Source organism: Pan troglodytes, chromosome 7 (assembly GCF_028858775.2).
Source record: "Pan troglodytes isolate AG18354 chromosome 7, NHGRI_mPanTro3-v2.0_pri, whole genome shotgun sequence".
NCBI classification, from domain to species: Eukaryota; Metazoa; Chordata; class Mammalia; order Primates; family Hominidae; genus Pan; species Pan troglodytes.
Window position 1 is genome coordinate 130,581,061 of NC_072405.2, and position 15,118 is coordinate 130,596,178.

Here is a 15,118-nt window from a genome sequence, read left to right on the forward strand (position 1 = left end):
ACTAGTTCTTCCAGGAGATGTACAGCAATTTTTCTATGAATGTGGGAACAAAGAAACGAGCCAATAGTTAGTCAGGTCTCCAGAGTTCTTTGTGCCTCTGTCATGGTGGAGAAAAAGACAGAGAAGGTGCCATATGAATTGGCTGTGTATGACATGTCTCCTTGGTAGATAAAAAAAGAACCAGAAATTGAGACTGAACTCTACAGCATATATGGCCCTATGCTATGTAAGCACCATGTCCTTTTTCCTCAATTAAAGGATTTTCAGAGTGGATGCAGGGCATTTGGAGAGGCCCCTCTGAACTCCCTGGGAATGTCTTTTGCAATTGAAGGAAACCACTGGTATCAGTTAAAAGTCAAGGCTGAGAGGGAGATACTGGGCAGGGTGAGGACTCCTTGGTGGTCCCAGTGCTGCTGCAAGCTCTTGCCTGCAGTTGTGGCAGCTTTGAAGACAACCTGGACCCATGGACCAGGGCTTCTGAGACCCATACCTGTATCTTTAGACCACTGCCTAGAAGGGTGGTCTGTTGGGTGGTAATAAGTTATATGAGGCCAAAAGGAAGTATCTGTTTATGTTATATAACATTGGGCTGTGTTCAGAAAATCATATTGAATAAAAGGGAGTTCAGATTTAAAAAAAATAGGCCAGGCATGGTATCTCATGCCTGTAATCCCAGCACTTTCAGAGGCTGAGGCGGGTGGATCATCTAAGGTCAGGAATTTGAGACCAGCCTGGCCAACATGGTGAAACTGCATCTCTACTAAAAATACACAAATTAGCTGGGCATGGTGGTGCGCGCCTGTAGTTCCAGCTACTCAGGAGGCTGAGGCAGGCGCATTGCTTGAACCCGGGAGTGGAGGTTGCAATGAGCTGAGATCGTACCATTGCACTCCAGCCTAGACGACAGAGTGGGACTCCATCTCAGAAAAAAAACAAAAACAAAAAAACCCCACAAAGATTAAAAAACTAAATAAATGCCCTCACATCTGCACCTGTCCAAAAGATCAGTTAGGACGTGTGCATATAATTACATGCATTAATAGTTCTCCAGTAAGTACAGAGTTGATTTCAGAAGTCTTTTAATAGTAAACTTCATTTTTGGGCATATAAAATGTGATTTTCCATAGAAAAATACCAGTGAATATATTAACTCTTTGGAAGAAGATACAATACTTCAAACAAATATAACTCATTCTGGAGTTATCTGATGTGGGCTACACATGTGAAGTATTTTAGAAGCAAATCATCTGCCAATGGCTGTGTTTCAAAAATTTCATATGTGTGTGTTTTTGTTTTGTTTTGTTTTTATTATAGATAGGCAAAAGCAAGAATCCACTGTGGGTGGAGGGACAACCAGGCATTGCTTCTATGGACTTCAGCCTGATTCTGAATATAAAATCAGTGTTTATACAAAGCTCCAGGAGATTGAAGGACCTAGTGTGAGCATAATGGAAAAAACACGTAAGTCATGTGTGTTCTCTCCTGATCCCTCTCCCCATGAACAAACAGAATTTCAGGCATCCTGTTTCCTTATCCCATTTAGAAAAATATTAGCTATTGCTGTTCAGGAATACACGTAATACAAGTTTTGTTCCTCTTACTCAACCCCAGAATTCATTGCATATGGCCCACTGATGTCATCAATATGGGTTTTTTATTTCCATTCTCCATATATGTTTCACAAGAGACTAGAAGGCCACACGATAGTAAAGCAGTTGAGACAATGACTTACATTGTGATCCAGATCCATAAGGAACATTTGTGGCATGTGAAGTGTGAAATGCAGTTTGAGGACGACTTGGCTCTGACATTAAAACAATGGCATATTACCACAGCCATGAGGATGGGAAGGGAGCCAAGATGTTCCAACTGGATGACCCTAGAGTTACTGCTTGCCTAAGAAGCTCTTGCGCTTTTTCCAAGCTGACTGCAGATGTGATGCACTAAAGGGAAAGGCAAAGTATAAAATTAAAACAAAGCTCTTTTTACATGTTCCAAAGAGCAAGGAGAGTGTCAACTTCTTGAAATGGCTTCTAGTCAAAGATTCTTGACCCTGGCTTCACAAACATTAAAATGGTTTGAAATGCAGTGAATTCTGGGGGACGTTTGTGTGCTTAACTCAGTATGTTGAATTTAAACTTGAAATTCCGGGAGGATTTGTGTCTGAATAGGTGTTGGGCAATGGGCTTTCTTGGTGACCCCTCTATCATGTACATGGCATTTAGAAGGGATTACTACCTGTGTATAGCTCTTCCAGCCTCTCTGGCACTTGCAGAGGGAAATCATGCACATGTAACCTTCAAAAAGAGAGGATAAAAGTATAATAAATTAAATCATCTTCTTTTACGTAATACAAAGACTTTATTTCACAACACTTAAATATGCAGTATTTCATATTCCACATGTATTTTTGAGGTATAATTTATATAACATAAAATTTAAGTACCATTTTAAGTGTGCAGTTCAATAATTTTTAGTACATGTAATGAGTTGTATCAGCATCCCTACAATCCAATTTCAGGACGTTTCCATCAACCCAAAGAACCTTTCCTGCTATTTGCAGTCGATCTCCTTTCCCACCCTGAGCCTCAGACAATCTACTTTCTTTTATTATACATTTGCCTTTTCTGGACATTTCACATATCCGTGAAATATATCATATGGAAATATATCATATGTAGTCTTTTGCATCTGGCATCTTTCACTTAGCATATGTTTTTGTGGTTTATCCATGTTGTAGATTGTGTCAGTAGTTTGTTTCTTTTTATTGCTGATTAGAATTCCATCTTATGGATTGTAAATCATATAGTTTTGAAGTTAATAGGAACCTAATAGTACACAAGACTTAGAGTCAAATGGTTTGTTTGAAGATCTTGTTCTGCCCCTTTCTAGCATTATGGCTTTAGGCGATTCAGCATCTCTGAGCTTTTCACTCATCAATAAAATTAAATACCTACTCTCTTGCCTGAAGTGGTGGCAGTAAACAACCAATAAAAGAATACTCATTGAAGAGCTTTTCAACCCATATGTTATCGAGCAAGTACTTTTTGTCATTACCATTATTATTTTCTTAAAAGTCATCAACTAAAGGCTAGATCTCACTATCAGGCATGTTTTCTCCAGCCATACTTTTTTAAGTTTTAAAGTAGTTTTTGAAAAGTCAGAATATCTTGCAACACTAAGTATCTATCTTCATGGTGCCAATCTGCTGGAACCAACTAAATGCTGTCTGTTTAGACAGTGCATGTGCGCTTAAGTTTGCTACCACACCTTAATGTTCACGCTAAGTTCTTTGCGCTTATTCATTGCTCACCTGACCCCTAGAAACATTTGTGTTTAGGACCCCTGATCTACTTTAGCTTCTCCTATCCTTGACCCCGCACTGGTTAACTGCTAACCTAGGGTTAAATCCAATTTGGATAGCTCTGTTTGATGTAAATGTTTTCCTTATGTTGGAGGCATCTGTCTTCTTGTAGCTTCCACCCATTGGTTCTGGTTCAACCTTCTGAAGCAATGCAGGTAAAGACTATTCCCTCTTTATATGACAGCCCCTCACATCCTTGAAGACAGGGACAATCTGTATGCCACATATAGAATATAAACATGTGTCCCCAGTTCATTGTGGTTCTTCTTACCCAAGAGATTCTTTAGCCAGATGTTCTGCCCAATCATATTAATCTGGCTGCCATACTCTCTTACTGATTTCATTCTTGATTTATTGACCAGACTTAGGAGATGCCTTGATTTTCCATGTTAAAGAAGATGCACAATTATTAAGATGACTACTTCCACAAATTTTAAAATTAAAAAAATGGCTTTAGAAACATTTTGTGGGGCTTTTAAGAAAGTTTTGCAATCCTAGTTACAAAAAAAATTTCTCATTTTTTAAATTTTGAGAGTTTTTAGCTTCAAAAATTGCCTTTAAAAATAACAGTGATATATATCCATAATAGTAAAACAGAAATGTATAAAGTGCATTGTCAACCTCCCTCTTTCCTTGTTCTTCCTTTTCAGAAATATTTCCTTTTCACACACACATATATATACATATTTATGAAAAATAAAAAGCACATATATATAAAATATAAAAGGTATATATATGTGTGTGTGTATGTGTGTGTAAGTTTTATTTTTCACAAATGAGATTATGCCATGGTATTCTGTGACTTGTTTATTTCACAAAATAATCATCTTGAATATTTTTCCATTTAGTAATCTATAGTTACCTCATTCTTTTAATGTTGAATCCTTTTATTTAAATTATTTTATTTTATCGAACCTTAAAGTTGGAAGAGACCTTACAGCTCACCTGTTAGCCTTCCTGACAATGAAGAAACTAAACTCCCCTTTATAAAATTCTTGGCAAATAGTCAGTCTGCCTGAGCTCAAATCCTTCTGGCTATTTGGTGCTTAGTATCGCCTGAGGCTAGACATCCCCTCTGTGAATGGCTATGTTTAGTGGAGGGTTTTCCTGAGTATTAAACTGGGATAACGGGAAGAATTTTCTTAGTTTTTCTTAAATCTTTAGTGTCAAATAAGAATTAGAAATGAATACGTAATAACATCGTATTTTATGTTTACCTAATGACATCAAAACTTCCTGGTGCTTTGCCACATGAGCTGGAATGAGAATTGATAATCACTACTCTGATCTAACTGTCCCCAGATCCACCAAGCCACACCTCTGCAGAGTATGTGGACTTCTCATCCCACATAATCCAGGCTGAAAAGACCCAAACACACTTTAGCCTGCCAATGTTTACATTTGGTCCTCAAAACCAAAAGACATTTCCAGATGCAGTCTGAGCAGAGCAGAATGAATCAGAGTCCACTGGTGACCGATATCCTGGGGGATGCAGGATGGAAAGGGAAAAGTGCTATTGAGCAAGGATTGATGGTCAATCCTTAGGCAGAATGGAAATGAAGTTTATTGTGTGTGTGAAAGCAACAGGAGATGAACTTTCAAATGGGTTGGCAGGATTCCTGCCTTAAATCAACATTAGAACCACTTTGTAGTTGACAGTTTGATTTCATTGACTCCTGCTGGGTAAACTGAATGGTGGCAAAATGGCATTTCAAGCCTTCAGTCTGAGGATGAGACGATGGATGGAGTCAGTTTTCACAGGCTGCAGCTAATTTATAGTACTCATTAAATTCTCAGAGAAGACAGTTGTCAAAATCATTGACTCCCCTGAATATTTATTACTCCATGACCTTCCGCTCTTCCCCACAGATGAGATGGTGAACTGATGTCCTTTCTCCCTTTCCTTTACAGAATCACTTCCTACACGACCACCAACTTTTCCTCCAACCATTCCACCAGCAAAAGAAGGTAAAAGAATAATAGAATAATTATCTGATTCTAGGTTTAGGATTTGTGTTGGTTTTGTTTGCCTGTTCATGTCAAACCAGGATATTAATAAAGTATATTTATTGTGCTACCTAATTTTCTCCTTAATACAAATGCTTATCAACCATGATGGGCTTGAATGATATCCATTTAATATCAATTCTGCACACAAAGAGTGGATTTACTAACAGAATTGCATAATACTATTTTTTTTGAAATATCAGAGCAGTTAACATTCATTAAGGAAACATAGTTACATAATTTGTAAGTGAAAATCCAGTTTGTAGTTCCTCAGATACAGTAATAGTTTCCCAGCCTACCTCTGAAGTGTCTCTTTTAGTCGTTTTTTCTTTCCTCATCACAACAGTTCCTCATCACCTTTTACCTAAGCCATTAAGGTAACTTTAAAAAGGCCCTCAACAAAGTAGTGATCATTATTTTTTATTTCAATAATGAACATTTATTAATCCTATTTATTCTCAAGGCTCTTATGGTAGGCATGGGAAATACAATAATAATACATGATTGCTGCTCTCTGCTTATTTTTAGTATTAAAGAGAAATAGGTGCTTGCCTAGATAAATACCAGTCAAGTTTATGAGTTATAAAATAGCAGTTGTATTATGGTAGCCCAGAAGTGGTAATGGTTAATACTGCTGCAGATTAATGACTCATAAGGAAGAGGCATTTGATCTACATTTTGAAGAATGAGTTTGAGAGACAGGTATTGGGATGAATAGCACTCGGTGTCAAGAGTGATCCAACTGCTTAATGGATTTAGTGAACCATAAATGCTTTAGTGTGGCAAGAAAGAGAAAAGAATGACGGTAGAGTTATGGAGTGGTTAATGTGACAAAATTAGGAATTTGGGCTTTATCCTGTGGGAAATGGCATGTTGTGAGAATTTGTAAGAAGGAAGGGCGATCTGATGAAATCTATGTTTAAGAATGATAACTTTGGTGAAATAGGGAGGATGGACTAGAAGAATGAGAGGAGAAAGTAGAACACGTTAGAAGGTTGTATTGGAAGAGCTCTTCCATTCACAATGCATCTTAAAGTGCCTGTTATATACCAGGGAAACAATAAAAAATAAGTTGTTGAGAGATTAAAGCCAGTAGATTCAAATGCTGCAGAGAGTAGAAGACACAAATAAACAGAGGCAATTAAGAACTCTAATAAAGCTCAACATTCATCCTAGGATGGCATGCAGAGTCTTCACAAATCAATCTACTTTGCAGTATTATTTCCCAGAATACATTATATAATAGCAAAATTGTACAACTCAGGGCTCCCCATACATGTCTTACGCTGTATCTTTGAAAGCTATTCACTCTACCTGGAATGCCAAATTCTTTCTTCTTCCAGCTTCATATCTAGCCTTCTTTAGTCTCAACATCTGTGGTTATTCTCACCATTGGAACTAGAAACAGAATCCTAATTGATAAATTTACTAATTAGGCACTTCTGATGCAGATATTACAGAATGCTCTGTAATATCTGCATCAGATCAGAGTATTTTTATTTATAGCTGAGTATGGATATTATTCCATAAACATTCATGAATGCTTATAGAAGACTTATGTGATCTGGAAGGGTCTGTGGGGTTAAGGATTGACAAAGTAGAAACATGGGTTCTGAGATTTTCATCATGATGGTTTAGATGGTGCTTTTGCAACTTGAATGCACTGTGTATTTTAGGCTTTGTTTGTCCTGGGTATATTTAATTTAAAAGCCAATAAATTTGTATTATTAAAGTAATACTAAATATTTATTAAACGAACATTAAAACGTAGAAAAAACTTAAAAGAAAAGCATTAAAAACACAGCTTTCTACCCCAGAGGTAACTCCTTCATGTATGTGGATATATTTTCTTTCTTTGATTTACTAACTATTCATTTTGAGTGTATTTTTTAATAGAATTTGCTCTCATTTTGAAAGTGAACCCTAATTTTCATTTTTATCTTTCCATGGAAACAGAGAACCTGTTTATAAACTCATAATTAGCAGATCTTGTTATTCCTTTCAGCTTTAAGTTCAAACCACAAATTTGTAAAATTTTATAAATCGCAGAACTCAACCTTATCAGATCCTTACTGCCCCTAAAGTATTAGCTCACTTGGAGATGGTTTATTTTATATTATAAATAGCTTTAAGGGAATGAAGTTGTACTTCATAAAATAAAAACTAAGTGAGGTTTTTCTTAAAGAAAGGAGAAAGGCACATTATCTCATAGAATATTTATGTGCAATTGGCCTAAGATTAAAAGATTCAGACTATTGAAGAGCAAATTGTTTGCTTCATCATAAAACAGATTCAACTGCAATGATTGGCCCTAATGAAGAGGAGGAGAGGCACAGATAATCTGAAATAGCACACGATACCAAAAAAGAACTTTTAAAAAATGTTCTCAGTAGAGTAGGTTTTTATTGGTGTAGTTTGCTTTGTTTAATTCTTTTTGCTTGTTTGATTGCTTTGTTGATATCTGTAATACCTACTGATAATACTTTCCCTTGGCTAGCATTAGTGTACATTTCTTGACATATATCAGTGGGCCATAGAAGGACAGAGACAAAAATTTGTTTTAACCAAGATTAGAATTTGTTTGCTTAGGGCCTCAGCCCAAGTGAATATCAAATTATAATTAGATTAATCTGGTTCCATTTTATCACATGCTTTTCTGCTGAAATTGAATCTCTCTGATATTAACTTACTAATTCAATAAGAAAAGGACAGGGTGCACAGAGTGATAGTATGTCCTTTTTTCCAATCAGTTGGCACTAGACAGTGTTTGCTGATACTTTGATCTCTGAATCCCTGTAGTCCCATCTTTTCCTAGTCCTTCATTTTCATTCTTTTGGGCTGCGGTTGGTGGACAGTTTTTTCTTTCTCTATTTCCACACGGATAATAGAAGCTTCTTAGTCATGAATAAGAACCTTGAGTATAAAAGAGTAATTACAGCAAAGAAGCATAGTGAGCAGGAGTTTGGAATATGAACATTAAGAAGTTTATATCTTTCCTTTGAAAAAGAGCTTCACTTAGCAGAGGGCAACCATTATTTGTTTTATTGGTTTAATAACTACTAACTTTTCCCCTTATCTCTGACTCAAAATTCATTGTTGGTCTTCAGTATGTAAGGCGGCCAAGGCTGACCTGGTATTTATGGTGGATGGATCCTGGAGCATTGGAGATGAAAATTTCAATAAGATCATCATCTTTCTATACAGCACTGTTGGAGCCCTGCACAAGATTGGCACAGATGGAACCCAAGTAAGGCTAATAAATAATTAATTCATTCTGTGTATTTAGAAATTATTTCTCCAGCTCTTATTACAGCTACTTGTCAGGGACTATAGGTCAAGAACTGTAATGATTGGGCTCAACCTTAAATGAAAGGATAGACAGGTATGTGTTTGGAAGCAGCTTGTTGATGCCTGGCGAAGCTCCAGAGGATGCTTATCCTTAAAAGGTGTTGAGTTCGGCAAACTAAAACAAGGTAGAAAGTCCATGTCAGGGCGTTCTTTTTACATACTAGGGTAGAATGTCTCCTTTAATGATACATACAATATTTTCCCTGCCATTAAGCACTTTAAAATCTTGAAAGGAAAAGGTTAAGGTCACACCTTACTATAGATCATGTGGAACATGAAACTAACTCATTCATTTAAAAAATACGTATAAAGGATTTATTATGGCCATGTACTATACTGTCATAATGAATGTCAATCAATGTCTCTAATTTTGTGGGGCTCATATTCTTAAAAGTAAGGACAGAAGACATACCAGTCAGAATGGCTATTATTAAAAAGGCAAAAAATAACAGATGCTGGAAAGATTGTGGAGAAAAGGGAACACTTACACATCGTTGGCAGAAACATAAATTAATTCAGCCATTAGATAAAGCACTTTGACAGTTTCTCAAATAACTTAAAACAGAATTCCCAAACCCAGAAATCCCACTGTTGGATATATACCCAAAGGAATATAAATCATTCTGCTGTAAAGACACATGCATGCACATGTATGTTCATTGCGGCACTATTCACAATAGCAGACATGATATCAACCTAAATGCCCATCAATAGTAGACTGGATAAAGAAAATGTGGTACATATACATCATGGAATATTATGCAACAATAAAAAAGAATGAGCTCATGTCCTTTGCAGCAACATGGATGAAGCTAGAGGCCATTATCCTAAGCAAACTAATGCATAAACAGAAAACCAAATACTGCATGTTCCCACTTATAAGTGGGAGCTAAACATCGAGTACATATAGACACAAAGAAGGGAAGAGCAAACACCAGGGCCTACTTGTGGGTGGAGGGTAGGAGGATAGTGAGGATCGAAAAACTACCTGTCAGGTAACATGCTGAATATCTGGATGATAAAATAATCTGTGCATCATATCCCATGACTTGCAATTTATCTCTCTAACAAACCTGCACATGTACCCCTAAACCTAAAAGAAAAGTTAAAAAAAAAAAACAAGAGAAAAGGGGCAGAGACAGATATAAACTGGCAAGCAAATAGATTCACAAGGTAGGGATGTAAGCTATGAAAACAGAGTGATGTGATTTAAAGATGTCAGGGGATTACTCTAAATTGTGTGTGACAAGTTATTTTAAATTGTATGGTAAGCAAACACCTCTTTGAGGAGGTGCCTTTTGAACTGAGATGTGAATGATACAGACTTGAAGATCGGAGAACAGAATTTCCAGACAGAGAAAATGATAAGTACAGAGGACCCAAGATGAGAATGAGTTTTGAAACTTCATACACCAAAACTTGTGGCTAGAATATAGTAGGTGAGAGTGTGAGGATAGAACAAGTGGAAGAAGCAGGCAAAAGCCAGATCATCTTGAGTCTTGTGGACCATCAAAGGAGTTGAGTATTATCATAAATGCAACTGGAAGTCACTGGAAGGTTTTAAGGAGAGCCAAGATCTGATATGTTTCAGAAAAAAAGATTACCCCAACTGCTTTGTGGCATGTGAATTACTAATAAGGATAAGAGTGGAAGCAGATAGACCAGTCAGGAAGATGCTCTCATGGTCCAGCAGAGTGATCATGGTGGCCTGGACTAGGGTGGTAGCAATGAGGTACACTGAAACAAATGGATTTGGAATATATTGTGAAAGAATGGCTAAGAAAATGTGGGCACAAGAAGTACCGTAAGAGGATAATGGATATTTTGCAGAAACCATACAAGACAGGAGAGATTAGGGTCCTATTTTTAGCTTCCTTAAACAAAATAACTGTCAGCCAAGAATTCTGAATCCAGCAAAACTAAGTTTTATAAATGGAGGAAAAATAAAGTCATTTTCAGGCAAACAAATGGTGAGAGAATTTGTCACTACCAGACCAGCCCTATAAGAAATGTTAAAAGAAGTTCTAAATTTGGAAACAAAAGGTTGATATACATCAGAATATAACCTCTTGAAAGCATAAAACTCATAGGGCCTATAAAACAATAACACAATGAAGAAAACAAAGTACTTAGGTAACAACATGGTGACTGGAACTGTACCTCACATCTCAATATTAATGTTGAATGTAAATAGCCTAAGTGCTCCACTTAAAAGATGCAGATTGGAAGAATGGATACAAAATCACAAACCAAATATCTGCTGTCTTTAAGAGACTCACCTAACATGTAAGGATTTGTATAAACTCAAAGTAAAGGGGTAAAAGAAGATATTCCATGCAAATGGAAACCCAAAGCAAGCAGGAGTAGCAATTCTTATGTCAGATAAAACAGACTTTAAAGCAACAATAGTAGAAAAAAAAGACAAAGAAAGTCATTATATAATGATAAAAGGATTGATCCAACAAGAAGATATTACAATCCTACATTTATATGCACTTAACTCTGGAGCTCCCAGATTCAGAAAACAATTACTGCTAGACCTAAGAAGTAAAACAACAACACAATAATAGTGGGGAACTTTAACACTCCACTAGCAGCACTAGACAGATAGTCAAGACAGAGAATCAACAAAGAAACAATGGTCTCAAACTACACTCTAGAACAAATGGACCTAACATGTATTTACAGAAGATTCTATACAAGAACTGCAGAATATACATTCTTCACATCAGCATATGGAACATTTTCCAAGCTAGACCATGATAGGCCACAAAACAAGTCTCAATAAATTTTTAAAAATCAAAGTCATATCAGGCATCTTCTCAGACCACAATGGAATAAAACTAGAAATCAACTCCAAAAGGAATCCTCAAAAGTATACAAATACATGGAAATTAAACCATTTGCTCCTGAATGATTTTTGGGTTAATAATAAAATAAAGAAGGAAATTTAAAAATTATTTGGAATGAAAGATAATACTTACACAAGTTGTCAAAACCTCTGACATACAGTAAAAGCAGTTCTAAGAGGAAAATATATAGCACTCAATGCCTACATCAAAAAGTCTGAAAAAGCACAAATTGGCAACCTAATGTCACACCTCAAGGAACTAGTGAAACAAGAACAAACCAAAGCCAAAGCTAGCAGAAGAAAAGAAATAACAAAAATCAGAGCAGAACTAAATGAAATTGAAAGAAAAAGCAATAAAAAAGATCAATGAAACAAAAAATTGGTTCTTTGAAAAGATAAACAAAATTGATAGACCGTTAGCTGGTTTAACCAAGAAAAAAGAGAGAAGGTTCAAATAGTCTCAATTAGAAATGAAAATAGAGACATTACAACCAACACCACAGAAATGCAAAAGATTATTCAAGACTATTACGAACACCTCTATACATAGAAACTACAAAATCTGAAGGAAATGGATAAATTCCTGGAAACAACAACCCCCCTAGATTAAATCAAGAATAAGCCCTGAGCAGACCAACAACAAGCAGTGAGATTGCATCAGTAATTTTAAAACAATTTTCCAAAAAAAAAAAAAAAGGCCCAGGTCAGATGGATTCACAGATGAATACTACCAGACATTCAAAGAAGAATTGGTACCAATTGTATGGAAACTATTAGGTTGGTGCAAACCACAACTACTTTTGCACCAACCTAATATTCTAAAAGATTAGAAGGGGAATTATCCCTAAATCATTTTGTGAGGCCAATATTACCTGATACAAAAACCAGTAGAGGACATAATGAAAAAGAAAATTACATGCCAACATCCCTTGTGAACATAGACACAAAAATAATCAACAAAATACTAGCTAAACAAATCCAATAACACATCAAGAAGATAATACGCTGTGATCAGGTGGATGTCATCCCAGGGACACAGAGAGGGCTTAACACAAGTCAATAAATGTGATACATCACATAAACAGAATTAATAACAAAAACCATATGTTCATCTCATAGATGCAGAAAGCATTCAATAAAATCCAGCATCCCTTTATGATAAATACTTTCAACAAACTGGGAATAGAAGGGACATACCTCAAAATAATAAATGCTATATATAGCAACCTCACAGCCAAAATCATACTGAATGGAAAAAAGTTGATAGCATTCCTTCGGAGAACTGGAACAAGACAAAGATACTCATTTTCACCGCTTCTATTCAAGATAGTACTGGAAGTCCTAGCCAGAGCAATCAGGCAAGAGAAAATAATAAAGGGCATCCAAACTGGAAAAGAAGAAGTTAAACTATTACTGTGTGCCAATGATATGATCATATACCTAGAGAACTTAAAGACTTCTCCAAAAGACTCCTAGATTTGATAAACAAATTCAGTAAACTCTTAGGTTACAAATCAATGTATACAAATCAGTAGCACTGCTGTACACCAACGATCAATTCTCAGATAAGACATAAGGCCTGAGGATCAAATCAAGAACATAATCACTTTTACAGTAGCTGCAAAAAAAATAGACATACCTAGGCATATATTATACTTAACTAAAGAGATGGAAATTCTCTTCAACAAGAATCACAAAACACTGCTAAGAGAAATCAGAGATGACACAAACAAATGGAAGCATCCCATGCTCATGGATTGAAATAATTCTTATGAAAATGAACATATTTCTCAAAGCAATCTACAGATTCAGTGCAATTCCTATACAAATATCAACATCGTTTTTCACAGAATTAGAAAAAACAATCCTGAAATTCATATGGAACTCAAAAAGAGCCCAAATAGCCAAAACACTCCTAAACAAAAAGAAAAAAATCTGGAGGCATCACATTACCTGACTTCAAAGTACATAGTTACTTCAAAGTACAAAGTAACTATAGTTACTAAAACAGCATGGTACTGATATAAAAGTAAGCACATAAACTAATGGAACAGAAGAGAGAACCCAGAAATAAAGTCAAATACATACAACCAACTGATCTTGGACAAAACATTCAAAAACATAAATTGGGGAAATGACACCCTATTTAATAAATGGCACTGGGAAAACTGGATAGCCACATGTAGAATGAAACTGGATCCCTACCTCTCACCTTATACAAAAATCAACTCAAGATGGATCAAAGCCTTAAATCTAAGACCTGAAATGATAAAAATTCTAGGAGATAACCTGCGAAAATCTCTTCTGGACATTGATCTGGCAAGGAATTTATGACTAAGACTCCAAAAGCAAATTCAACAAAAACAAAAATAAATAAATGGTACCTAATTAAACTAAAAACCTTCTGAACAGCTAAAGAAATAATCATCAGAGTAAACAGAAAACACAAGAATGGGAGAAAATATTTGCAAACTATGCATCTGACAAAGAACTAATATCCAGAATCTACAAGAAACACACACAAATCAGCAAGAAAAAAACAAATATCTCATCAAAAAAATGGGAAAATGGCATGAATAAACATTTCTCAAAAGAAGATACACAAATGGCCCACAAACATATGGAAAAATGCTCAACATCACTAATCATCATGGAAATGCAGATTAAAACCACAATGAGATACCTCCTTGCCCCTGTAAGAATGGCCATTATTATAAGTCAAAAAACAATAGATGTCGGTGTGGATGTGGTGAAAAGGAAATATTTATACACTGCTGGTGGGCATGTAATTTAGTATAACCTCTATGGAAAACAGTGTGGAGATTTCTTAAAGAACTAAAAGTAGATTTACCTTTGGTTCCAGCAATCCCAGCACTGGCTATCTACCCAAAGGAAAAGAAGTCATTATGTCAAAAGACACCAGTAAACATATGTTTATTTTAGCACAATTCACAAATGCAAAGATATAGAACCAACTTCAGTGCCTGTCATCCAATGAGTAAAGAAAATGTTATATATATATGTAAAAAAATATATTATATATATATTTTACACAAACACACACCATGGAATACTACTCAGCCATAAAAAAGAACAAAGTAATGTACTTTGCAGCAGCTTGAATGGAGGCCATTATTCTAAGTGAAGTAATTCAGGAATGGAAAATCAAATACTGTATGTTCTCACTTTTAAGCGAGAGCTAAGCTGTAGCTACACAAAGGAACACAGGGTGGTATAATGGACTTGGAGACTCAGAGTGGGGAGGGTGGAAGGTGGATGAAGGATAAAAAAACTACATACTGGATAGAATGTACACTACTTGGGTGATGGGTGCACTAAAATCTCAAACCTCGCCACTATACAATTCAACCATGTAACCAAATACCCTTGTACCCCAAAAGTATTGTAAATAAAAATAGGTTCCCCACCCTGTGTCCAAGTGTTCTCATTGTTCAATTCCCACCTATGAGTGAGAACATGCAGTGTCTGGTTTTCTGTCCTTGCTATAGTTTGCTCAGAATGCTGGTTTCCAGTTTCATCCATGTCCC

At 35.9% G+C, this 15,118-nt stretch overlaps 1 protein-coding gene across 6 annotated transcripts in view; it reads left to right on the top strand.

Moving 5' to 3' along the window:
- COL14A1 (collagen type XIV alpha 1 chain) overlaps positions 1-15,118 on the top strand; it is a 245,293-nt gene that overhangs the window by 136,287 nt on the left and 93,888 nt on the right. For all 6 annotated transcript variants that reach the window (XM_016959807.4, XM_054656977.2, XM_016959810.4 and 3 more), the window contains 3 exons: positions 1,315-1,461; positions 5,276-5,332; positions 8,479-8,618. In XM_016959807.4, coding sequence (XP_016815296.2) covers positions 1,315-1,461; positions 5,276-5,332; positions 8,479-8,618 — 344 coding nt within the window. The remainder of the gene's footprint in view (positions 1-1,314; positions 1,462-5,275; positions 5,333-8,478; positions 8,619-15,118) is intronic.